This window comes from Bufo bufo, chromosome 2 (genome assembly GCF_905171765.1).
Source record: "Bufo bufo chromosome 2, aBufBuf1.1, whole genome shotgun sequence".
Lineage (NCBI taxonomy): Eukaryota > Metazoa > Chordata > Amphibia > Anura > Bufonidae > Bufo > Bufo bufo.
The window spans coordinates 520,278,441-520,305,700 of record NC_053390.1 but is presented as its reverse complement, the minus strand read 5'-3'; the positions used below and the strand labels follow the sequence as shown (position 1 = coordinate 520,305,700).

General features: G+C 40.8%; 2 protein-coding genes across 2 annotated transcripts in view; one reads left to right on the top strand and one right to left on the bottom strand.

Moving 5' to 3' along the window:
• The window catches only part of PAQR3 (progestin and adipoQ receptor family member 3), a 44,312-nt gene extending 35,919 nt beyond the window's left edge, over window positions 1–8,393 (top strand). The window contains exon 8 of the mRNA XM_040417925.1: window positions 8,333–8,393. The gene's annotated coding sequence lies outside the window, so the exon portion shown is untranslated. The remainder of the gene's footprint in view (window positions 1–8,332) is intronic.
• BMP2K (BMP2 inducible kinase) overlaps window positions 4,544–27,260 on the bottom strand; it is a 277,829-nt gene continuing 255,112 nt past the window's right edge. The window contains exons 15-17 of the mRNA XM_040417921.1: window positions 21,433–21,534; window positions 5,833–6,273; window positions 4,544–5,796 (exon numbers count right to left, since the gene is read on the bottom strand). Of these exons, the coding sequence (XP_040273855.1) occupies window positions 4,877–5,796; window positions 5,833–6,273; window positions 21,433–21,534 (1,463 nt within the window). The 3' untranslated portion in view covers window positions 4,544–4,876. The remainder of the gene's footprint in view (window positions 5,797–5,832; window positions 6,274–21,432; window positions 21,535–27,260) is intronic.

The window sequence follows — 27,260 nt, the reverse complement described above, 5'->3', positions numbered from 1 at the left end:
CTTGGCATTCTCTTGATGAGCTTCAAGAGGTAGTCCCCTGAAATGGTTTTCACTTCACAGGTGTGCCCTGTCAGGTTTAATAAGTGGGATTTCTTGCCTTATAAATGGGGTTGGGACCATCAGTTGCGTTGAGGAGAAGTCAGGTGGATACACAGCTGATAGTCCTACTGAATAGACTGTTATTATTTGTATTATGGCAAGAAAAAAGCAGCTAAGTAAAGAAAAACGAGTGGCCATCATTACTTTAAGAAATGAAGGTCAGTCAGCCGAAATATTGGGAAAACTTTGAAAGTAAGGGCTATTTGACCATGAAGGAGAGCGATGAGGTGCTGCGCCAGATGACCTGGCCTCCACAGTCACCGGACCTGAACCCAATCGAGATAGTTTGGGGTGAGGTGGACCGCAGAGTGAAGGCAACAAGGGCCAACAAGTGCTAAGCATCTCTGGGAACTCCTTCAAGACTGTTGGAAGACCATTTCAGGGGACTACCTCTTGAAGCTCATCAAGAGAATGCCAAGAGTGTGCAAAGCAGTAATCAAAGCAAAAGGTGGCTACTTTGAAGAACCTAGAATATGACATATTTTCAGTTGTTTCACACTTGTTTGTTATGTATATAATTCCACATGTGTTAATTCATAGTTTTGATGCCTTCATAGTCATGAAAATAAAGAAAACTCTTTGAATGAGGTGTGTCCAAACTTTTGGTCTGTACTGTGTATATATATATATATATATATATGTGTGTGTGTGTGTGTGTATACGGTGCCTTAAAAAAGTATTCACACCCCTTGCACTTTTCCCCCCAAAAAATTTGTGTTACACCCACAAACTTCAATGAATTTTATGTAAGAAACCAACACAAGCAAAAGTATGTGTGAACTGAAAAGAAAATGGCACACGGTTTTAAAAAATTTTTAATGATTAAAAATCTGGAAAGTGTGGGGTGCATTTGTATTCAGCCCCCATGAGTCAATACTTTGTAGGACCACCTTTCACTGCAAGTCTTTTGGGGTATGTCTCTATCATCTTTGCACATCTAGAGGCTGAAATTTTTGCCCATTCTTCTTCGCAAAATATCTCAAGCTCAGTCAGATTGGATGGAGAGCATTTAGGTCTGGACTTTGGTCTGGACTTTGACTGGGCCACTCTAACACATGAATATGCTTTGATCTAAACCGTTCCATTGCAGCTCTGGCTGTATGTTTAGGGTCATTGTCCTGTTGGAAGGTGAACCTCCGCTCCAGTCTGAAGTCTTTTGCAGCGTCTTTGAAATTTAATTTTTACCCCTAACTAAACCTGATATTTGTCTTCTAATTTATTCACCCTATTGTAGAAAGCACTGCCTTTTGTCACTGTGCAAAATTTCTAAGTGTTTCATATTTTACAAATTATAATTTAAATGTATTTCTAAAGCTTTGTGGTTAACTACTGTGTAATAAAAAGTATTTATGGTATAGTTATTGAATCACTTGACTTTCATTGTAGCAAGACCATTAGGTACACTGTATTTCTAATAAAAGAAAAATGCATTGATCTTTACACAAATAAAGCAGCCAGCTTCCTCTCTTCACATCCAGTGCTAGGAATTGTATATTTCCGGACACTATTCTTCTGTGACTAAAATTAGCAGTTTTCTAAAATATGGAATGGGGGGGGGGGGGGGGGGGGGGAGGCACAGATGTTAGGGTACACAAGATTGCCCTGAAAGATCCCGCCAGAATGTGCAAACATATGATACATTTTACACAGAATATCCCTAATATGAATTTCTTTTAGTTTTCAGTTTGTGAAATTCAAAAATAATCCCAGATCTTTTCAGAACTATTTTATTTAAAAAATAGCAGGGTACAACGTACAATCTTCTGCATGTCATATACCTAGTATCATCCAATAAAACACATTGAACCATAAAAACAAAGTCCGAGTGCCTTATTGCTATTTCCCTTTGCAAAAATGTATATTTAGAACACCTAAAAATGAACATTGACTGGTCTGCAATGCTGCTTTCTTTAGTTTCTCTGGAATCTAGAAAAACCTGGTTGGTCCATAATTTGTTATACGACTCCTGGAATGTAGAATGCAGATTTCTTAATGTTTGCAGCCCAATATTAAACGTTTCACATAAATTGATGTCTGATATAAAAACAAAAATACAAACCCAGAGTCTAGAGAATTGAAAATGAAATGATGCTAGTGCCCCAAAGATACAGATTATAGATTCCCACACAGTACAGGAAACATCGTATTTTAGTAGTATGCTCCATGAACTCTATCAACATTGGAAATGGTGGTTGAGCGTTGCAATCTGTCATAAATAGGCAGTATTCACACAAACATATTAATGGGGGTGGCTTAGTAGAGACATTCCTGGGTCCTGCTTCTGGCAACCAGATACAGCAAGCCAGGTATTTCCCCTGCAACAACATTCGAGATGAATGGAGTCCGAGCGCAGGATTCCCATCCATAATTTCCAAATACCTTAATAAGGCCGGATTCACATCACCAGCAGGCAGGGCTTTTCTGCCATCTAAAATGACCGAACTCTGACGGAACTGACAGATGCTCAAAAAAAAAAGATCTGTTTTATTTTTCTGTTCTTCTGACTGATCAGAAGAGCTGAAAACCAAAAAAGGTGATGTGAGCCTAGCCTAAGACAAATGGACAGTCGTGATGCGACAACCCCTTTAAAATACATTTCTGACTGCATTGTATGTCCGAAACCATTGTTTGGTCCTAATGACCAAATGGTGTTGAATATTTTTCATAGGTTCCATTTACGTCAGCGGTGAGAACATAGCATCTTGCAGATTTTGCTCTTGGACCTTTCTAATACATTTGTGTGAATAAATCGATCATAAACACCACTTTTTGAGATTTACTGGGCAAGATCATGGATAATCACATTGTGGGTATGTTTAATTGTTTTGGCTAGGCTCTTTTATTCTAATGATAATAGCACTTTTTTCTGAAATCAGGTAGGCACAATCGATGTATGTTTCAAATAAACGTATTACTCTGTGAATGGCAGGTCAAGAGGGGCAATGAGACTATGACTGATTTTGTAACTTGTGAAGACTAAGGCCTAGTTCATCCTGCAGTTATTTGGTCAGTGATTTTTATCAGTGATTGTGAGGCAAAACCAGAAATGGAGGCTACACATTGATAAGGTATAAAAGAAAAGATTTGTTCCTGTTCTGTGTTTAGATCCGCACCTTGTTTTGGCTCACAACAACTGACCAAATTACTGAAGTGTGAACTAGGCCTAACATGCCTATCTCATTGTTACAGAAATATTGGTAAAAATTATTGTTTATGATACAGTCTTGTGTCATCTATGTAAAGCATGTAAATTCTAACATCTAAGCATAAAAAAAATCTATTTGCAGGATGTGATTTACAAAAGACCAAATTCCACAGAAAGAATCCTGCATCGTTAGCATTACACTCAGATGTGTGTCACATTTTTCAGGTATCGGAAGTAAACACTGCAATCATGGTACCCTGGATATTGACTAGAACATATATTACAATGATTTGATATAGACATTACACTTGAACCAAAGAAACCGGCCTCAGTGGTTCTCCAGCCAGTAATTTCTTGACTTAAAAGTCACAATTTGTAGTAAAAGAAAACTACACACAGTTCCTGTTCCTCAGTGGATAATATGCAAATGTAGAATACTTATATAAAGCATCAGTTCCAATTTGGCAATATTCATGTTTTAAAGCCCCCATGTGTTTACATACATGTAAACAATTCATGACATATAGTAGGTTCCTGACATATGGCACAAACAGTGGTCCTCCACTGAGCTTTGCTTTTAATTCTATATTCCACGTACTCAGCATGGATGGCTTAAGCAATGTTTTGTGACGTTTACCACATTCCATTTCCTTAGATCAGGGTTTCTCAATTCCGCTCCTCGGGACCCACCTACCAGTCAGGATTTGAGAATATCCCACAGAATGAATACCTGTGGTAAGTCCTGGTGCACTGACACTAATTATATCACCTGCTAAATACTAAGGAAATCCTGAAAACATGACTGGTAGGTGGGTCCTGAGGACCGGAGTTGAGAAATCCTGCCTTAGATAAAAGAGTTTTCCCTCTTAAGTAGCACATTTTAACTTCTCTTGAATTATCTAATAAAGGGTTCTCTCTGGGATTCCAGAAACATCACCACTATTGTCAATGGGCTGGTCTGGTAATGTAGGTCATCCTCGTCTTTTTTCTAATCCTGAAGAACCCCTTTGATGGATTTTAATTCTAATAGAAAACCAAAGCAAAACTCAATTTACATAATCTATCAGGATGTTACACACTTGCTAGTGAATAACATTAAAAAACCAGAGGCTACTGTAAATTAACAGTGTAAAAAAGTGGTGAAACTGCCATCACTGTAGAAGGGTCATACACCTCTGCATGTGGTTTCCCAGTCCACAGATCTGTACAGATGTGTCCTTCTTAACCTTGGCTTTTGCGAGATGACCAACTTTGAAAAAATAAAACTTTTGTGTTACAACACCCAACACAGTAATACAAAACGCTGATCATTTCACACCACGCATTCCAGGATATCTGAAACCAAGAGCCAAGGTAAGGAAGGACACATTTGTATGTTATACCAGCTAATAGGAACATTTACACTACTCCAGAAGTGCAAGTTTCAAGAAGGAATGTGTGAGACATATATTAAAGCTATTATAATTTCGCCATAGTATTTAAAATAACAATAAAAAATATAAATATGCTCCCAGACATTGTCTAGGTGTTAAAAATGTGCTAAAGATAATGCTTTGTGTTATCTAAGAGAGCTGTATAGTTTAGTATTAAAAGTAGAATATAACAATCCAATAGTCTAAATAAAAATTGTAATTACTGCTTTGAAGGAAAAGGGGCTGCACCAAATGGATCTAAATCTAATGGTTGTGATGGAGGCTGCTGGCTTTGTTGTTGTGTTACACTTTGTAACACTAGTTCAGTGAAAGGCACGGCACCAAAGTCATCCATTTTGGTATTATCACTGCTGAGGTAAGCTCCATGCAGTGAACTCTGCCTTGGCCTGCTGGCTGCTGCTGGGTGATGATCGCCACGGTTATCTCCAAGACCATGATGTTGAGGTTGCCTCAAATCTTGAGGATGGAACGGTTTGGCACTGAAAGGGTCCACCATACTTTCATCTGCTTGTAACATATTGTTGCGATCTTTAACATCATTAAGAGAAATACTAATGTTTTCCTTTGAGTCAGAAATAGTAAGAAATTCGTTGCTGCTCTGTGAGTCACGTCTTCCCCCTTTTCTGTGACGGCGGACTTTTTCAGGAGTGCGGTAACTGGGCTTGGCTGTCTTTTTTGTGCTTGATGGAGTGCCATGGTGACGCTTTCCATTGTTGTTTGCTGGTTCCTGTTTTGTGCGTCTCTGACAAGATGATATTTTCTGCAGATTGCGTTGTTGCTTTACTTTTTGCTGGGTATGGTTTCCAGCTATTTCTTCAAATGGCACCAAACCAAAAATGTCCTCTCCACTACAAATCTTTTCTTCCTGCACTGAATAAGGGTAAAAGGGTGAGCAGCCAAAGACATCAACATTACCTGGAGAAACTGGAGACGTGACCTGACCATCTTGCATGTCTAATTTTCGACTGAATGGTGCTTGAGAAAATACATCAAATTCGTCTTTTCCTTTTTGATCCATCCTAACTGGTTGTGCTTCCTTTATACATTGTTCTTCTGGAACTTTTTGTGTATTTAGATAATAAAATGGTATAGCACCAAATGCATCTAGCTGTGGATTAGATGACAGTTCCACATTGTTTGCCTTAACTGCCTTAGTTGTATTTTCCCTAGGACTCTCAGTGGCACCTACTGGTCTACTTAGCTTCACATTGGAATTTTTTGTTTTTGTGCGGTCATAATCTGAATCTGAACTGTGCTTTTCTTCCTCCTCCTCTTCTTCTGAATCCATTAACAGAGGCCTTTGTCCAGTGATCTCTGGCTCAGTGTCATTGTCTTCATGGAAGATGCCTTGGTCTCCATGTAAAGTTTCTTCATCTTCTGGATCATCATCTTCACTGCTCTTCGGTGAAGGAGGATCTGACTCAAAGTCACTTTCAGAGTCTGCACACTCCCTTGAGGCCTTTTGTGAAGACTTTATTTGGACATTTTGCTGTTGCTTTTGCCCTTTCAGGGAGACATTTTGTTTTTCAACTTTGGTTGATACTTTTGAAATTTCTTCCACATCTAATAGAGTGTCAGATATTTGTCCAAGTGAACCTGTAAATTAAATTAAAATAATTTAGAGATGATATTGCTAAGCACCAAATAATATGGAGTTTTAGTACAGTATCTATTACATGTAGTTTGTTTTGTAGACTGTAAACATATTTAAAAAAACTGTACTTTTTAAAGATATTTTAGAATAGGTAAAATGATTTCTTCTATGGGTATTTAATAAGTTGTAGCAGCTGTCTGGGCAACAGCTTTGGCTCAGTGATGTTGTACACAGTACTTAGCTACTTAAACTGGGTGTCTGGTTTACAAAACCGAGCAAAAATAGGGGGCAGAAAGCTGCTACAAAGAGTGTCCCTTGGTATCTCTGGAGGACCTAGCTGGTTCCCTTGATTTCAGTTTCATTTCTTCAGCGATGGTGCTGCAGGGTGATTCAATATTTGATGTCAGGTTCCACCATATATTAAATGAGTTGTAAGAGATCAGAAGATTGATGGCCTAGCCTTAGGAGGAGAGAGCATTACTACACATTCAAAAGTTGTTTACATATTAGATGTACCGCATGTCAGCCAATGGGCCTTGGCTGAACCAGCTAATCATCCAATAGGTATGGGGACAAACTGACTTTGCCCTGACAGCAGCTGTTGGGGAAGAGAAGGATAAGGTTGCTGGATTTGAACATGCCCAATCCTTTCAATGTGAAAATCTGAAATCAATTTTTTTTTATTTCTCTAATGCACCAAAAAAATAAAAATAAGCAACTGTGCAGTAGGTCTTGATTACACTCGCTCCTATTGTTTTTTTCTATAGGTCCTTTGCAGATTTATGCATCTCCATGATAACAGACTACGATTTATAGTCTGATACTGCAGTTATAATCATTCCACTAACATACAATTGTTAGGTAGGCACAAAGTAGGGGTTAGCTAGAAGAGGATACAAAGGGAATGTTCATAGACTAATTGTGGTGTATGCCCAGGTCTGCATAGAAGCCATAGGCATAAAACAAAAGGACATTTTTAATAGACTGACTCCAAAATAGTAAAATTTTCATTTTAGATGTATTAGGATAATAAAATAAAATAGTTGTAAAGTTGCTACCTAGCCTTAAGTCTCTGGTGGTAAACTCTATGTGCAAAATGCCGTACTGTAAGTGTAAATCGTTAGTTTAAAGAGGACCTTTCATCAGGCTAGCTCTAGTCTAATTATTATCCTACCTTATAGGGCGGCCCCCACTGATGCCATGGCACTTTTTTTTTTCTTCTAAAGAACCCTCCGATCATCCGCTGTTGGCCCCGTATATTTTGGCTCCTTATATTATGATGAGACGACTCGGTTATACTAGGCGGAGACTTTTTTTATTTTTTTCCTGGGAGTGGTTATGTTCTCCCTGGCTGTGAGCGCATCCAATCAGAGCGCCCCGCTCTTAGCCAGGGAGAATGAGCTCAAGTTCTCGCGAGCATCAGTGGGAGCTGCCCTATAAGGTAGGATAATAATTAGACTAGAGCTAGCCTGATGAAAGGTCCTCTTTAAGTAATTTAATGCAAAAGAACGTACAGTTATGTTGCAGAGATGGAGTGGGCACAACCTGTGCCACTGGTGGTGTTACCTGTCTGTAATTACAGCTGGTTGGTATTCCACTGAAATGGGTGGGATCAAAGCTTTCCCCAATCAATCAGTAGTGACCGTGGTATCTAAGCAGTTGTAAACAGGGAGGTAGCTCCCTCTGTCACTCCATTGGCCTCCACAAGACGCGATCATGGGGTGCATATGGTTAGTATGGCAGTCGGGTCCAACAATGGGCTCTGGGTCGGCCTAGTACAGTAGTCTGCTAGGTCTTATAGAAAAAAAACTTGTACAAATCTGGTACCACATCCATAACGACCATTAGTATACAGTATGACATGGCAGTGGTGCTAACTCAGTAGCTAGGCCCACTCCATTGCTTTTGGGTGCCAGCTGTATTATACAGCTGGCACCGAGCTCTCACTGCTAGGAATGATGATCTCAGAATCCACATTTGAACCCCTCTCTCAACCCATCTCACTGCTGAAGCCAGTCTTTGGTTGCAGCAGTGCAGGTGACTATGTCCATGCTTTGGCAGGAAGAAAACAAGCCAGGGATCAGAAGATGGAGGAACAGGAGCCAGTATGCAGGGACGGCAGGAAGCTAGTAAGTATGAATCTTTCAGTAGGTAGTTTAGGGGCCTTAAGTTAGTAGTTAATTAATCCTGGAAAACCAAACTAGGCTGCATTCTTAAGAGGTTAACCCGCAAGGTGAACTGTGGAAAAATCCAATATTACTCTTTTTTGTTCACCCTGCCTCGCAAAAAATCTAATAAAAAGAAATCAAAAAGTTGCATATACCAATAAAACTATAGGTTGTTCTGTAAAAAAAAAAACTCACGGAACTCCATCAGTTAAAAAATAAAAACTTATTTGGCTTTTACAATAATGCAACACAATTTTTTTTTAAAAAACATTCAAATTGTTAATCCTTCTAAAAAAAAAAAAAAAAAAACAATATAAAAAGTGATCCAAAAGTCATATGCACCTTAAAATGGTACAGATTAAATCTACAGGTTGCTTTACTAAAAACAAGCACTCACAGCTCTGCTGATGGAAAGAATAGAAAAGGTAGCAGACAGAATATGGTGAGAAAAACAAAAATACATTTTTTTTTAATGTATTTTGTATACAAAAGTAGCAAAGCATAAAAAAACTAAAGAGATTTTGGTATCATCACAATCGTATTGACCTGCAGAATAAAGATAACATGTCAATTATACTACACAATGTACACTGTGGGGGGAGAAACAATCCAGAATAGCAGTTTTTTGTTCATTGTGATGTTTTAATATATGCAAATAAGTGTCTAGGTGCAATGGGGGCGGTGCTGGTACTCCTAGAGGCTCAGTTCTCTCTGCATCTGCAGCCCCCCCACCTGCACTTTGATTGACAGGGCCAGGCAATTTAAATGTGATCACACCTGGCCTGACTTCTCCTAAAGTCAAAGAGCAGAGGGCACAGCAGTTGTAGAGAGAGTAGAGCATCTACCCCTATTTCTGCTAGTGGCTCATTTTCATATATTAAAACTATATATTAATGTTTCTCAGCAATGAGGACACATATGAACATGAGACCAACACAGATGTCTTCAGCTGCCAAGCGCACATGTAACAGGTCAGCCAGTTTCATAGGTACAAATCCACTGCCCTTTAAACATACCAAACTGGCCAGTTTGGAAGGGGTTCATTTATTTTTGGGATCTTTTTAAACCCTTACTACAGGTCATGATGTCATTGTTTATTTTGCAGAAATGCAGAATGGTTGCAGTTTTGTGATTGCTTTTTCAGTATATGTATCTTTTAGGCCTCATGCACACGGCAGTTGTTTTTCTCGGCCTCCGTTCTGTTTTTTTTGCGGATAGGATGGGGACCCATTCATCTCAATGGGTCAGCAAGAAAAGGCTGATAGTTCATCCGTTTGTGTTCCGCGTCCGTTGTCCGTGTTTCCCTTCAGCAAAAAAAATAGTGCATGTCCTACTTTTTTCACATTTGCGGACAAGGATAGGCATTTATTACAAGGGATCTGTGGAAAAAAACACATTTTGCGGACGCAAAAAACAACTGTCGTGTGCATGAGGCCTTCCTATGAAATTATTATCTTCAATACTATCTGCACATTCGGTTTTCAGTCCAAGCTCAAATCTCTCATGTTAATTTCAAACGTACATCGAAATATTTACGTTTTGATTCTCAGTACCATCCTTGTCAAATTAAAAGTATATCTTTTGAAATTTGGATTACATACTTTAGTATAAATGTTAGGTAACAGAGAAAAAGAACAGGATGCAAAAGAAAACGTGAGTTGTTTTTCTGCTTTCACGCCTGACTTTGATATGAAAGACTTGACATATCTTATTAAATTGTATAAAGGCCCTTTTATATGGGCAGTTGATTAGCCAATGAACAGTCATAAAACATGCCCCATTGATCATATCTTTAAGGCCTTTAAGGCCTCATGCACACAGGAGTCCCTATTATACCATCGAATAAGAGTTTTCTCCAATCCGATGGTATATTTTTACTTGAAGCGTCCCCATCACCATGGGAACGCCTCTATGTTAGAATATACCATCGGATTTGAGTTAGATTGTGAAACTCAGATCCGACAGTATATTCTAACACAGAGGCGTTCCCATATTGATGGGGACGCTTCAAGTTAGAATATACTACGAACTGTGTACATGACTGCCCCCTGCTGCCTGGCAGCACCCGATCTCTTACAGGGGGCTTTGATCCGCACAATTAACCCCTCAGGTGCCGCACCTGAGGGGTTAATTGTGCGTATCATAGCCCCCTGTAAGAGATCAGGTGCTACCAGGCAGGAGGGGGCAGACCCCCTCCCTCCCCAGTTTTAAATTCATTGGTGGCCAGTGCGGCCCCCCCTCCCTCCCCTGTATTTAACTCATTGGTGGCCAGTGCGGCCCCCCTCCCTCCCTCCCCAGTATTATATTCATTGGTGGCCAGTGCGGCCTCCCTTCTCCCCCCCCCCCTAATTAAAATCACCTTCCCCCATCATTGCTGGCCAGTACGGCCTCCCCTTCCCCCCCCCCCCTAATTAAAATCACCTTCCCCCATCATTGGTGGCCAGTGCGGCCTCCCCTCTCCCCCCCCTAATTAAAATCACCTTCCCCCATCATTGGTGGCAGCGGAGACTTCCGATCAGAGTCCCAGTTTAATCGCTGGGGCTCCGATCGGTTACCATGGCAGCCAAGACGCTACTGCAGTCCTGGCTGCCATGGTTACTTAGCAATAGAAGCATTATACTTACCTGCGATGTCTGTGACCGGCCGGGCGCTCCTCCTACTGGTAAGTGAAAGGTCTGTGCGGCGTATTGCTTATAGCACAGACCTGTCACTTACCAGTAGGGAAGGTGGGGGAAGGTGATTTTAATTAGGAAGGGGGAGAGGGGAGGCCGCACTGGCCACCAATGAATATAATACTGGGGAGGGAGGGGGGCCGCACTGGCCACAAATGAGTTAAATACAGGGGAGGGAGGGGGGGCCGCACTGGCCACCAATGAATTTAAAACTGGGGAGGGACGGGGTCTGCCCCCTCCTGCCTGGCAGCACCTGATCTCTTACAGGGGGCTATGATACGCACAATTAACCCCTCAGTTGCGGCACCTGAGGGGTTAATTGTGCGGATCACAGCCCTCTGTAAGAGATCGGGTGCTGCCAGGCAGCAGGGGGCAGTCATGTACACAGTTCGTAGTATATTCTAACTTGAAGCGTCCCCATCACTATGGGAACGCCTCTGTGTTAGAATATACTGTCGCATCTAAGTTTTCACGACTTCAATGGGCCCGTGAACCGTTGTCAGTCAAAAAAATAGGACAGGTCCTATTTTTTTGACGGACAGGAAACACGGCTCACGGACGCGGATGTACAACGGTGCATTTTCCGAGTTTTCAACTGACCCATTGAAAGTCAATGGGTCCGCAGAAAATCACGGAAAACGGAACAACGGACACGGATGCACACAACGGTCATGTGCATGAGGCCTAAGGCTACCTGCACACGTGTGCTTTTAAACAGGCAGAAGATCTGAACAAATTTCTGTTTCCATACCCAAACCACACCAAAAACAACCATCCTTTCAAACCCCTCCCAATAATTGCCATGTGAAAATGAAGATAAATGAACACAGATTGACTTACTATACCAGCGACTGTTACTCCTTTTACATCTAGGGGTAATGTTAACTGTTTCAGTTTGGATTATTTGGGCCTTCTAAACCAGGCAAAGTTTTGTTGTTTTATTATATGGGCTTTTCGTGGCGTAATATTTCTATTATTTAACCTCTTAGGCTACTTTCACACTAGCGTTAATATTTTCCAGTATTGAGATCCATCATAGGGTCTCATTACCAGAAAAAAAAAACGCTTCCGTTTTGTCCCCATTCATTGTCAATGGGGACAAAACTGAACTGAACAGAACTGAATGCTCCAAAATGCATACCATACCGTTCTCATACTTTCCGTCCTGGGATGAGGAGCAATAGAAAACGGATCCGTCCCCCATTGACTTTCAATGGAGTTCATGATGGATCCGTCTTGGCTGTGTTAAAGATAATACAACCGGATCCGTTCATAACAGATCCAGATTGTTGTATTATCAGTAACGGAAGTGTTTTTGCTGAACGCTGCTGGATTCAGCAAAAACGCTAGTGGGAAAGTAGCCTTAGCCAGACAATTTTCATTTTTTTTCCTCCCTGGTTTCCAAGAGCAATAACTTTTTTATTCTTCAGTTCACGTAGATCTATAAGGACTTGCTTTATGCAGGATAAGTTGCAGTATCTATTGGTACCATTTAAAGGGGTTGTCCAGGATTAGAAAAGCATGGCTGCTTTCTTCCAATAACAGCGCTACTCGTGTCCACAGGTTGTGTGCAGTCTTGAACATGCGATAATTAGACTGTTTATACCATAGACTGCAGGGCTTTGCTATGGCAAGCCTAGAAGCCTTCAGAAGTTTCTTAGCTGCCACAGCAACCGAACAGCTCTTGGAATCTCATTGTAGGGGGCGTTCGGTCACTAGCAGACACCCGATTCCAATAAATGACTTCTCAGATGCCTTTGTCGGAATTGATCATAGCATCTGAGGGGTTAAATGTCCATGATCAGAGTTATCTCTGATCACGGACACTGCCAGCAGGTGTCTTCTGTACAATACAGCATTTACCAATTAGCTATGGTGCCTCTTAGCACTATATATGGCAGATGTCACCAATGGGTTAAACGATTACTATAGGTTTTGTATATACTTAAAAGGGTTTTCCAGGACTAACATAGGATAGATAATCAATGTAAGATTGTGGAGGGGCCTGACATTCAGCATCACCGCCGACCAGCTATTAGCAGTATCCACAGATTCTGGGAGTAAACCACAGCTCCATACACTGTGTAGTGGTCATTCTCAGGTACTGCATCTCAGCTGCCATTCACTAGAATAGGAGTATCAGCTACAGTTCTTTTTGAACAGCCACTACAAAGTGTATGGAGCTGTATTCTCTATTCTCGTTTAAAGGGCTTGTCCGGGTTCAGAGCTGAACCCGGACATACCTTTATTTTCACCCAATGCGCTCCCTTGCCCTGCGCTAGATAGCGCAGGGCAGGGTCTCTTTTGTTTTCAATAACACACTGCCGGGCGGAAACGTCCGCCGGCCAGTGTGTTTGGTGACGTCACTGGCTCTGATGGGCAGGTTTTAGCGCTGCCCTGGCCGTTTTACTGGCTAGGGTAGCGCTAAAGCCCGCCCATCAGTGCCGGTAACATCATCGGGCTTACTGGCAGCCCCATGGAGAGCCCAGGTACGCCACCGGATCTCCAAAAAATGCCTTTGCCCTGCACGATTTAGCGCAGGGCAAAGGAGAGCATCGGAGCATGAACTGCTCTGATGCTCAAGTCAGGGGGGCTGCTGGGGTGAAAATGGAGGGATGTCCGGGTTCAGCTCTGAACCCGGACAACCCCTTTAAGTTTTTTTTTTTTGTAATTAAGATTTTTTAGCAAGTACCCGCATCCTGCCCCCTGTAACAGAAGATTCATACTTAACTGCTCCATGCCGCTTTGGAACTCCGCTAAATCCATTTTCTAATCCTTGCACTGTTGTCTTCCGGCCAATGACTGGCTTCCGCAGTGTGTCCACAAGCAGCACGTCACCACTTAACCACTGGAGCGGTGCATGTAGGATCAGAGCGGCGTGGAGCAGGTAAGTATGAATCATCTGGTTCAGGGGGCTGTGGGCACGCCCAAAAATCACTATAACCAGAAAACCCCTTTACACTATTTTTTTTTATAAAAGCGTTTACAATCTTCTTTCTTTCTTTTATTTTTTTTATTACTCAGGGCAATAATGGCTAACCTCCAGCACTCCAGCTGTGGTGAAACTACGACTCCCAGCATGCTCCATTAATTTCTATGGAGTTCTGAGAACAGCCAGGCAAGTGTGCATCTTGGGAATTGTAGTTTTACCACAGCTGGAGTGCCGGAGGTTAGCCATCACAGATTTAGGGTATGTTTGAATTGTTAGTCCAAACGAGAAACAAGCGTTCATGTGAATCTTCATTCCTGATAACTGGATCATATAATCGTGCCGCTGACCCTGTGCAACCAGGAATGTTCTGCCAATAATCAGTAGAACTGAAAGGGGGGAGAATGAGTGTTATAGTAATCATCCCTCCCCATATACTGTATTTTGCATCAGCCTGTGTAATAGGCTGATGCAAATGAGTGCTGATGGATGTGTTTTTATCAATCAGCCCTCGTCCTGCCTGAATATTGGGCAGTCTAACAAGGCCCTCAGGCTGGATATTTACAAAGATAATACAGATTTATAGGACAGATTTCTGCTGCAGACAAAAAGCCTCATAAAATGCCTGACTTGCTCAGCGTTTAATAATGTGTTTCTGTGTGTGTGTGTTTGCCCATATAGTGTGTGTTGTGTATGCCTTGCCTTTTCGTGCCACCGTGTAATTTCACTCCCTTTGTAGAGCAGCATGGGGAAAATACACTGGTACAAAAAACACAATTAAAAACATCTGAACGTGTGCTTTCTTACAGCTACAAAAAAAACTACAATGGGGATGGGTTCCACGGGAGAAAAATACTAGATAATGAGCGTCAAAAACTCATCTCAAGGATGAAAACAGCTGTTTGTCCTGTCTTTAATATTTCCCACAGATTTACATGCAACATCTAAAGGTGGTGCTTTTTGCCTCAAAACATCAGCAAAAAGACCCACCAAAACCTATTGAAGACAAGAAACAAAGCCTAGGTATGACACCAGCCTCACAGTTTTATTTCCAGGCTTGTTTTATACATAGGGCAAACGGCGCAGACCTAAAGCATGCAGTAATTCCAGCTATGTCACTGCTCTACATCCTACATGGGAGCTCTCTTCCATCTCATCCTTGTTTTCCCTCTTCAACTCTCTCCCCACTCAAACACTGATCGCTGTATAATGTTTGCTCCTATATAAACCAGGCCCCTGACCCCTCAGCTACTCATTATCATGGAGTCCCAACCATGAAGCCACCATCTTCACAAGACAGTGCAGGAATACAGTGTATGGCATGATTACTAGGGATGAGCGAATCGACTTCGGATGAAACATTGTTCTAATATTGTACAGAGCAGGAGCTCCATACAGTATCAGAATGTATTGGCTACGATGAGCCAAAGTTTTTGCTTTGCGAAGTCTCGCGAAACGTCGAGCAATAACTTCATAAATTAATTCGTACTGTAAAAAAACATTTCCCGAATTTGGGTTCGGTTCCAAGGTACCACTTTTTGCATCTGTGGCATTTTTTTAATACAGTATGTTGAAGCTTTTGGCATCTTTTCATCCGCTTTGATGTGGAGAGTAAAAAAACAACTTAACAAAAACTGCCGCTAGAAACCACATGCAGTATTGAAAAACTCAAGTGGCTTCTAGGGCGTTTTGTTTTTTTAGGTGTAGAAAAACGCCAGAGTGAAGCCATGTATTTTTCTATCTAGTGCAGTGAGGTGGAAGCTATATTCCAGTGTTGTGGCTTGGAATGTATGAAAATGATGCGAGAAGGCCACAAAAAAAACACGGTCAAGTTTTGCACACATGCAAACTGAATTTGAAGTTGCACTTCTGACTTTCACTAATCACAAAAATGATTTCCTTAGAGTTAGATATCGGTAAAGCATCATCTGTCCTATATTTAATAAATGACTAAAATGAGTTGTTTTTCACAATTATAGTTACTTCAAACAGCAAATGCCATCTTTGCTTTCATATGTGCAACCTTCACTGAGCGATCATTGCAAAAAAATGTTATGAAATATAAGTGAAAACAATTCTGAGTCAACAGCTGCTGACAACGGAGGGCTTAAATTTCTCCACTTATAATCACGCCTGTAGCCTTTCAAGGACAATTGCTCATTCCTCTAGCAACAGTCAGGGGAGCATCTTTAATCATACAAGATCATCCCAATCTTCAAGGAAATGTTATGTTCTGATGTTCTTTTTCCCAACATCCGATTAAACCTGATTAATGCCTTGCAACCAGTAATTACATGCCTTCTGCTGCATCGTCATCTGGGGGGTGGGCGCAACAAGCTTTAGGTCTTCTCTCAATTGGTAACATACTGATACCATCTTTTCACAGCAATTGGCCACATGTCAGGCTCAAGGATTACCGAGACATTTCACCTAAATCTACACAATTTCTTTGAGGAATGGCAGAGAAGCATCTGCTCAACATTGCTGGAGATTTGTGGCACTGATGCTGCTGTTTTCAAGACATACAAAGACTGAAAATTAAAAAATGTCTCTGAGGTTTATATTTTGTAATATAAATCTTTGATGTAGGTCAAGCATAAAATACACAAGATCATTAAGACGACTATTCGTTCAGAGGGTTTTAAGCATTATGCAGTGAATTTCTGTAGTAGGAGATGACAAAATAAATTGGTTTGCAGAAGTATTATTTCCTATAAAGATGCAGTTTGTCACAAGATAATAAACTGTTGGTGGAATGGGGGCCAGTATATCATAATTACAATAAAGGGATAATTAAAAAGGGATTCATTGTTGACCATAACTGCTATATTTCTCCAATTAGTTTCCTACTGAAGCTCTGATTTATTTTTACATTTGCAGATTATATATATTTTTTTTTATTTGTCCCCAGAATATTTACAAGTACAAAGTATTATAAAAAATGTAAAATTAAAACTGATCTAGACTGTTTACAATGCATCTATAGTCTTCTGCAAATGTTCTGTTTACTAAATAAAACGTAAATAAAACAATTTACGTAAATAAAAAATATTGGGACTGATATGTTATTTGCTTTCAACAGATTTTTGGACACTTAAAAAAGTGCAAGTAACTCGCCAGTCTTTCGTTTGTTTCCAATCTTTGCGAAAAGTAGGAAATTGACAGTTATATTGGATATAGAGACAATATAAATGTAGTGTATGCAGAGCCACAATTTATAGCTCTAACCCCAAACTCTTGTTAACCCTTTCATGACCAAAGGTCATTGATGCCCCAATGTCCAGGTCAAAATTTACAAATCTGACATGCGTCACTTTAAGTGGTAAAAGCTTTGGAACACTTTTACTTATCCACGCCATTCTGAGATTGTTTTCTCGTGACACATTGTACTTCATGACAGTCATAAATTTGAGTCAATATATATCTCCTTTTTTTTAAAAAAAATCCAAAATTTACCAAAAAATTTTAAAAATTTGCAATTTTCTAAATTTCAATTTCTCTGCTTTTAAAACAAAAAGTGATACCTCATAAAATATTTATTACATAACATTCCCCATATGTCTACTTTATGTTGGCATCATTTTGGAAATGTTATTTTATTTTTTTAGGACGTTAGAAGGCTTAGAAGTTTAGAAGCAATTCTTAAAATTTTTAAGAAAATTTCCAAAACCCACTTTTTAAGGACTAGTTCAGGTCTGAAGTCACTTTGTGGGGCCTACATAGTGGATAACCCCATAAATGACCCCATTGTAGAAACTACACCCCTCAAGGTATTCAAAACCAATTTTACAAACATTATTAACCCTTTAGGTTTTCCACAAGAATTAAAGGAAAATGGAGATGAAATTTCTAAATTTCACTTTTTTAGCAGATTTTCTATTTTATTACATTTTTTTCTTTAACACATTAAGGGTTAACAGCCAAACAAAACTCAATATTTATTACTCTGATTCTGCGGTTTACAGAAACACCCCACATGTGGTCGTAAACTGATGTAAGGGCGCACGGCAGGGCGCAGAATGGAAGGAGCGCCGCATGGTTTTTGGAAGGCAGATTTTGCTGGATTGGTTTTCTGAACGCCATATGTTTTTTATTTTTCTACCGATCGTCTTGTGCAGGGGCTCATTTTTTGCAGAAAGAGTTGAGGTTTTTATTGGTAACATTTTTGGGTACATAGGATTTTTTGATCATTCATTATTACACTTTATGGGACAAGGTGGGCAAAAAATTGGCTGTTTTGGAACAGTTTTTTTTTTTTTTTTTTACAGCGTTCATCTGAGGGGTTAGGTCATGTGACAGTTTTATAGAGCAGATCGTTACGGATGTGGCAATACCTAATATGTATACTTTTTCTTATTTATTTAAGTTTTACACAATAATAGCATTTCTGAAACCAAAAAAATTATGTTTTAGTGTCTCCATAGTCTGAGACTCTGAGACTATTTTTTGGGCGATTGTCTTAAATATGGGCTCATTTTTTGCGGGATGAGGTAACGGTTTGATTGGTACTATTTTGGGGTATATTCGCCTTTTTTGATCGCTTGGTGTTGCACTTTTTGTGATGTAAGGTGACAAAAATGGCTTATTTTTTTACACCGTTTTTATTTTTTATTTTTTATGGTGTTTATTGGACGGGGTTGATGATGTGATATATTTATAGAGATGGTCGTTACGGACGCGGTGACACCTAATATGTGTGGTTTTCTGTTTGTTTGGTTTTTTTTTTTATAGGAAAAGGAAATTTATTTTTTACATTTTTATTTATTTATTTTTACTTTTATTATTTTCACTTTTTTTTTTATCAGTTCCCTCTTGGATCTTGAAGATCCAGTGGGGCTGATGGTTGTACTATACTTTGCAATGCTCTTGCATTGCAAAGTATAATACAATCAGATGCCTGTAGGTGGCAGCACTGGACGCCTATACCATGGCAACCGGACGCCTTTGCAAAGCGTCCGGTTGCCATGGCAACCATCGGGCGCTGCGATCGCAGCAGCCCTGATGCTTGAGAGAGAGGGGGCCCCCTCCCTCTATTACCCCCATGGATGCCGCTACTGCGGCATCTATGGGGTTACAGCAGTGTCAGCATAGAGCTGACACACGCTGCTGATGGCGGCGGCTCAGGAATGGAGCCGCCGCCATCACACACACAAGGGGGACCGCATCGGGGGCAGGGGGCAGCGCTGGAAACGGGGGAGGGGGGGCAGCATTTTACTTACAGATCGGGGCAGGAGGGGGCGGACCGCTTCGGGGGGGCAGGATAAGATGATGGACAAGAAGGGGGCACAGATCGGTGCAGGAGGGGGCGGACCGCATCGGGGGCAGGACAAGAACAAGGAGGAGGCACAGATCGGGGCAGGACCGCATCGGGGGCAGGACATGAAGAAGGAGGGGGCACAGATCGGGGGCTTCAGGACACATTACCGATTTCAGGCTGTGATCTGCAGAGCGCAGATCAGAGCCTGAAACCGGCATTTTAACCCTTGCCGGCATTACCGCACTGTATGCTGTCCGTGACAGCAGCAGGACAGGGGCAGAAGCTTAAATCCAAGCGCTTTGCAGCGCTTGGATTAAAGAACTGCTAGAACGTGTATATACGTGGTAGCTGCACGGGGCATGTGCAGCTATCACGTATATATACAGATTGCAGTCGTGAAATTATATGCAATGATTCATAAAGTCCAGCAATATTTGTTAAAGGGGTTGTTTACTTTTTAGCCGATCGGCAGGAGGCCAGCTCCCGGAACCCGCTGATCAGTTGAGTGAAGAGACCATAGCACTCGTACGAGCACTGCCTTCTCTTCATTGTTTACCTGCTCGCTGTCACAACTGCATTCACTTAAATTGGACAGATCTGTGGTATTCAATTGAATAGGAAGGAGCCGTCCCATTGAAGTGAATTTTCAATGTTGACGACGAGCAGGAAAACAGTAAAGAGAAGGCAGAGCTCCAATAGCGGCTGTTCTTGGTTTCGCAATCACTTCCATGGGGCTGAGCTGTGCCTGTGACCGATGAACTTGACGTCACATGGCCTAGACTAAACTGAGAGAAGGCCGCAGCACTACTGTAAGTGCTGGTGCCTTCTCAAACAGCTGATCGGCCGGGGTCTCGGGTGTCGGATCCCCCCAGAGGATAGTTCATCAGTTTAAAAGTCTCGGAAAACCCCTTTAATTTCTCCTGTGATGGTGCAGTCAAAATCTGAACTCTTAGAGCTCTTTCACATGAGCGATATGGATTATATCAGGATCCGTTCAGGGAAAAACCTGATAGTTTTGCAAGCAAGTTCAGTTTTTTCTGCGATTGCATTCAGTGTTTTTTTTTTTGTCCGGATTGCATGTGTTTTTCATGCGTGTGAAGAAAAACCAAAGAATAGCAATCTACATCTCCTAACAGCCATCAGTAAAAAACGCACTGCATCTGGATGCCTTCCAGGGCTGTGTGAAAAATGCACCATATAGAACATGCTGCGATTTTTTTCCTGAACGGAAAGCTGATGCATGAGAAAAGACCCTCATGTACACCGACCCATTGAAATGAATAGGTCAGGATTCAGTTACACATTTTGTTACACACATCGCATCCAGATGAAAAACTCACTCTTGTTGCCAGCTTTCCCTGCAGGTAATAACTATTATCTGAGGGTCCCAGCAGGGGGACACTTTGAGGGTAATTTACAAAGTGATTTCTGCCAGTTTTATGATGCAGAAAAGTTGCAAATTGTGGTGCATCAGAATGGGGCATGTGTTGGAGAATGAGCATATTTTCTTCTTCTCTTTCTATGAAAAAAAACCTTAGTGTGTCCACATATGAAATTGAGGGCATACAGCTTTCGGCTACATTCACATAACCATATCCATTTTGCGATCTGTGTACATCCTGCACCTTTCTCATGCTCCATTGTAAAAATGCCTATTCTTGTCCGCAAAACGGACAAGAATAGGACATGCTCCACAATTCGCAGCATGGCCGCACGGATGTGGACAGCACACTAATTACATCCATGTGCTGTTCACAATTTCTGCGGCCGAATAGAAATGAATAGGTCCATGTGTGAGCCGCAAGAAAAATGGATCGGACCGAAAATACGGTCGTGGGGGGTAGCCTTAAACTGTGGGCCCACAGATTCTCACGAATTGGGTCTATTATGGAGAAAATAGCAGCAGATTGTAAATGTAATTGAGTATATCAGAGCACTCCATATTAAGTTTTATAGCTTCCCAAATACTCCCAACACATTCCATTATAGATGTCAGCAGTTAAAAAGGATTTTCTTGACTTCAATTTAAGAATACGATAAGAGGAGAGAAGGCAATATATTATAGAAATACTTGGGAATAAACTCATAAAATGTGTTACAAGCATTCAGCCATTGTAGTAAACAGATGCACTTGCCTGAAGCAGAAATAAATGGAACAGAACCAAATGCATCTTCAGAGTGTTTGCTTTGTGAGGCAGGAATTGTGACTGAGAATGGCCTACACTCCTCAAGTTTATCTGCAAAGATAAATGAAAAATACAACAAAAAATAAAAATGGAGGAATGCATGCATGTCTGGAACATAAATACATAAAAGAAAGAAAACTGAAAAGGAGATATTTATTTAAATGAAAAGATGCAACAGCTATACATCTATGAAAAAAAAAAAAACGTAAGTTGATACACAATAGTAGGTTTGTATATTTTTTTTTTCCAAAGCGAGCATTGGACCCTAAAGAGACTGAAAGTGTAAAAGCGAAACTTATGTCTACCACTTTTGTATCCAGTAGAGATTTAGCTACAGAAACCAAGTAATCAAAAATATACTGTGTGAATAAGGTGTTTAGGTTGTTGGTCGAGTAATTATTACATGATTTACATCCGCAAGACCATTTGAGGCTAATCCTGAAGTCAAATGAAGGAATACGAATGTATATTCTGCCAGATTCTGCTCCTTAAAGGGGTCCTCTTACCTTGCCATTACTAAGGTGAGAAGAGACACAGCCGGCCGGGAAACAGAAGAGTGTCGGTTCCTCACTGTTTCAGTAGCTCCCATTGTGGTGCATGGGAGCTACAGATACAGGCTAGCACAGCAAGCTTTGATGTTTCCGAGTTAGGGAAGCAGCATAGCTTGCCTTGCTACACTGTTTCCGTAGCTCTCGTGCAACGTCGTGCTACGCTATTTCCAAGCCGGCTGGTGGTCAGGATTGTATCTCGTCCCGGTGCAATGAGATAAACCCTTTAAATGCACTGGAGGCAGAGCTTCACTAAGAAGAGCTCTGTGTTGAGCTGCTTCACCGCCGCTCCCTTCTGCTTTGAATGGCAGTTGTAGTGGTACATGTAGCGATCTCCTCCACAGTATGAGGAGAAGCGATCGGTAATGCTATCGCTCGTCCCCATACAGAATCATGGTTTGCTGGCAGCAGAGTGCTGTTCAGACTGCACGATCTGCTGTCAGCAAACAAAGATTTAGTTGTCCACACGAACGATCCTATTACCTGATAAACCAGTGTTTTGCTCGTTTATCAGGTAATCGGCGACACCTTTACACCAGCAGATTATCACTAACGAGCATTCATACAAACGCTCATTAGTGATAATCTGCGTCGGGTAGTTTAAAAGGGCCTTAAGGAGCAGAATGTGGCATTGTAAAAGTTCATATTCTCACTACTGATAATAAAAGCTCCACAAAAGGTGTTTGTACTGCTCCCATCAACCCCTTACCTAGCACTGTCAGCAGTTTAGCATGGTCAAAAGTGTTGACAGACTGCCTTTAAGAAAATGTAGGCAGCAAATATGGACAGTTTACCCACCAATTTCTTTTGAAACATCTTTAAGCCTGAAGCTGGACATGTACATTATACAAACTGTCAGTGGGTCCTGCATTATCCGCCAACAATTAAAGGGATTGTCTAGGATTAGAAAAAATATTTTTTTCTCCCTAGAACAGTGCCACTCTTGTCCATGGGGTGTGTTTTCTTATATAGTTTACCATTTAAAGACTATTTCTCTTCAAAGAAAAGGGCAGGTCTGGCGACATATGGGTTAGGCTACTTTCACACTAGCGTTAATATTTTCCAGTATTGAGAGCAGTCATAGGGTCTCAATACCGGAAAAAAAACGCTTCTGTTTTGTCCCCATTCATTGTCAATGGGGACAAAACGTAACTGAACAGAACGGAATGCTGCGGTTTGCTTTCCGTCCTGGGATGCGGAGCAAGACGGATTCGTCCCCATTGACTTGCATTGTGGGTCATGACGGATCCGTCTTGCTCCGCATCCCAGGACGGAAAGCAAACCGCAGCATTCCGTTCTGTTCAGTTACGTTTTGTCTCTGACACAATAGAAAACATATCCATCCCCTATTGACTTACAATGGAGTTCATGACGGATCAGTCTTGGCTATATGTTAAAGATAATACAACCGGATCTGTTCATAACGGATGCAGATGGTTGTATTATCAGTAACAGAAGCGTTTTTGCTGAACCCTGCCGGATCAAGCAAAAACGCTAGTGTGAAAGTAGCCTTAGGAAAACCATATGCAGAGAATCATATAAAACAAACCTTATGACTGCATACATGATCAAATTTATCATAAATGTGGATGAACATAGTTTAGGCAATAAAAACATTTTGCTATTTTTCTAAATATTTATTAATGTTTTTGTTTAGGTTGTACAAAATATCTTTTGATTTACATATTTGAAAAAAACTATTATTTAACCTGCATGATCCTGCTTTGTCAAAAAACAAACAATCACCAAAAAATTACAAAGAAAATAAAGAATTTGCACCATGTCACTGAAGCTTTTTGGTCTATTTTTAACTACTTCAAAGTAATTAAGCACTGTAATGTAGGTGTTAAACATATGAAGAATCATAATTATTAAGTTTATAATTATTACTATGTTCCTCTGCATTTTAGTCTTTATTTGAGAACTAGCCGGATACTACCTTTCCCCGCCAGAGACCATTGACAATAATTGGACCCAGCGGGGATCTGGCCTGCTTGCGGCCTTCGTGCAACTGGTGCTTGCAAAGGTTTATGTCTGGCCAAATGCCAACATTTAAGCCAGACAAAAACTGGTGCTTGCAGAGGTTTTTGTCCGGCCAAATCCCAGCACTAATGCCGGAAATAGGCCAGGTCCTATCTTAGTCAATGGGGAATGGCAGCGCTCCGGCCCTTTCGGGGAAGATTTTTGTTCTATACATCTTTGCTATCTTGGTGCTGCTTGAAGCCATTAGCAGTCTGGTACTGACAGTTATACTTTTACGTATCTCTGAGTACTTTGTTGTGATTAGGCTGAAAATCCATTAGAAAGGGCTCAGAGTTTTGCATATAGTTTCAAATCATTATATTTGAAACTATATGCAAAACTCCTGTCGTCAAGACTTCAAAAAATCCTGAGCTTTTTGATCGGGGGAGACCAGGTGGGATTCGTGCCAAATAGAGAAGCAAAGGACAATACCATAAAGGTATTACAAATGATCCAACATGCAACTTTGAAGAACATCCCGTTCCTGCTGGTCGCCTCCGATGTGGAAAAGGCTTTTGATAGGCTGAACTGGACCTATCTACATGCAGTCTTGGATAATAAATTTGGGTTCCCCAAAGGTTTGGTGGAGAAAATTATGTCCCTCTACACCATTCCATCGGCTAAGTAAACGGGATACTATCCGAATCGTTCAACATACAAAAAGGAACGAGACAAGGCTGCCCCCTATCCCCCCTCCTTTTTGTCCTGTCCCTGGAGCCCTTCTTAGTCAGGATACAAAAAAAACTGAGTATCAAAGGGTTACCTACCAAACAAGGAGAACATAAAATAGCCGCATATGCGGATGATACATTATTCGCTCTCACAGACCCGATATGCTCTCTTCCTAAACTATTTGAGGAGTTTGAGATTTTCAATAAGGTATCGGACTTTAAAATTAACTTACATAAAATCAGAAATATTTAATGTTACTCTAAAACAAGAAATGTGGGAGGAGGTTAAAAAACTTAGCATGCTCAAACCGGCTATCAACTCCTTCAAATACTTGGGGATTAATATATGTTTGAATCCCTCAGACCTATATAAATATAATTATTTGCCCATACTAAAAAAAATAGAAGCTTAAATCAAAGAGTGGGAACCATTATTACTGTCCTGGTTTGGGAAAATCAACCTAATCAAAATGAACATATTACCAAGGGTTCTCTATCTGTTTCAAACCTTGCCTATTGAAATTCCTAGAAAATTCTTCACTGCAATAAAAAAAGATGATAAAATTTGTTTGGCAAAGCACACTATGATTAGAAGCAGAAGGAGAGGATGGACTGGTTTGCCTAACATTGAGGGGTATTTTAAGGCTTCAATCCTATCTAGGTTGCTGGAATGGGGAGTAGCTCCGATCAGAAAACTCTGGATGGAAATTGAAAAAGATACTACTGAGATTAACCTGCCTTCAATGTTATGGAAGATGCCCCTATACACAAACAATCTTAAAAAAAATAAAAAATCCGCTGACTAGATTCTCCATCCAAAAATGGCACACCCTTAACAAGACCCTGAAATTCTTTCCTAAAATTAGCTTAGACACCCCACTTATTGGAGTTATCCCCAATACATGGCATATTTGGTTAAATATTTTTAAAAAACAATGCAACCATTACAGAAATCCCAATTAGGTCAATCTATAAAGATCTCGAAACTGTTTTGGGTAACCCTACCATTTCCCAGAAACAATATCAGAATTTAGCAGTCTCAGTAGATAAGTTGAACTTTGATCCTATTTCCCTTACAGAGGAAAACTGGATGATATGTCTTTTCCGCAATAGATCCTCGGGAGACTGGAAACTGAGTGAGACACAAATTGAATATGTAATAAGTAATGCTCACTCTAACTCAAAATCCTACTTGTACCAGGAGATGCAATTTAAATTGCATTCTCGATGGTACAAGACCCCCGCACTTTTGAATCGAATCAATCCTGAAATCTCCAATTTGTGTTGGCGTTGCGGAAAGGAAGTGGGCAGATATGCACACATATGGTACCACTGTCCATTGATAGTCCATTTTGGGAAGCCATCAACAAAATTGTAAATGAAGTGTTTAAGATGCAGATTAAATTCTCCCTGAATATGGTGTCATTTAACCTATTTGAGGTGAACCAATCACCTGTCAAATACGAACTTTGCAAAGATAATCATTCCTAGGAAATGGTTGCAAAAGGATCCCCCTACAATTAAAGAGTGGTTTTTGGAGATGACAAGAGTACAGAGTTACGAGAAAAGAAGATGGAGTGTGATATTCAAGACAAAGAAATATGACTCTATCTGGAATAAATGGACTGAATATGTGACCATGGACAAAATGGCCCAGATGTTAAAATAATTGTTTGAATGTAATAATTGTTTAATTGCAGGAAAAATATGTATCAACAGAGGATCTATTTCTGACTGATGCTGTTCCTTACCCTCACTGTCTTTCCCTCCCCTTTCCCTGTTATTCCTATGTTTGCTATGTTGTGATGGTTTATGAATAAACCCTTGAATGTCTTACAAAGTAAAGATATATGTATGCTTTTACTTTTACTTTATGTGATTGTTTATCTATGATTCAATGGGAGTGATGTAACTCCTACATATATTTTCATAAATCTCTAAAAATAAACAGAATTTTAAAGAAAGGGCTCAGAGTGGGATAAATAAATAAAATAAGTGATACTAACCTTATCAATCCCCCAGCGCTCCTGCTGTGATGCCTACGGGTCCTCTGCTTCCTGGTCTGATCACAAAACTCAAGAAATGCTTAGAGATGCCTGCTCAGCCAGTCAATGGACAGACATCTCCCACTCTGAAGCTAATATCAGAGGGGCTGCCTTGGTGAAGAAGGGGATATGTCCGGGTTCAGCTCTGAACCCAGACAACCTCTTTAATAGTTACTGAGATATTTTTTATAAATGACATATTTGGAGCACCATGGGACTGGCCATAGTGCTAGGAGGCACCCCCAAGCTCTCAGTACTCTCCCTCCCCTTTGAGAGACAGGGCTAGACATCTCATCTAGCCATGTGTTCTCATAGCAGTGCCAAGGGTCAGTGACTCAGTGCTTGCACAGTAAAGCAATGCTGCTGAGTTTAGAAGCAGCAGAAGATCCATTGTACAAGCGCAGAGTCAACTCAGTGACTCGGCACCTACGCAGTGGGCCTGATAAGAACTGCTTTCCAAGCTCATCAGATCCACTGCGCAGGCGCCAAGT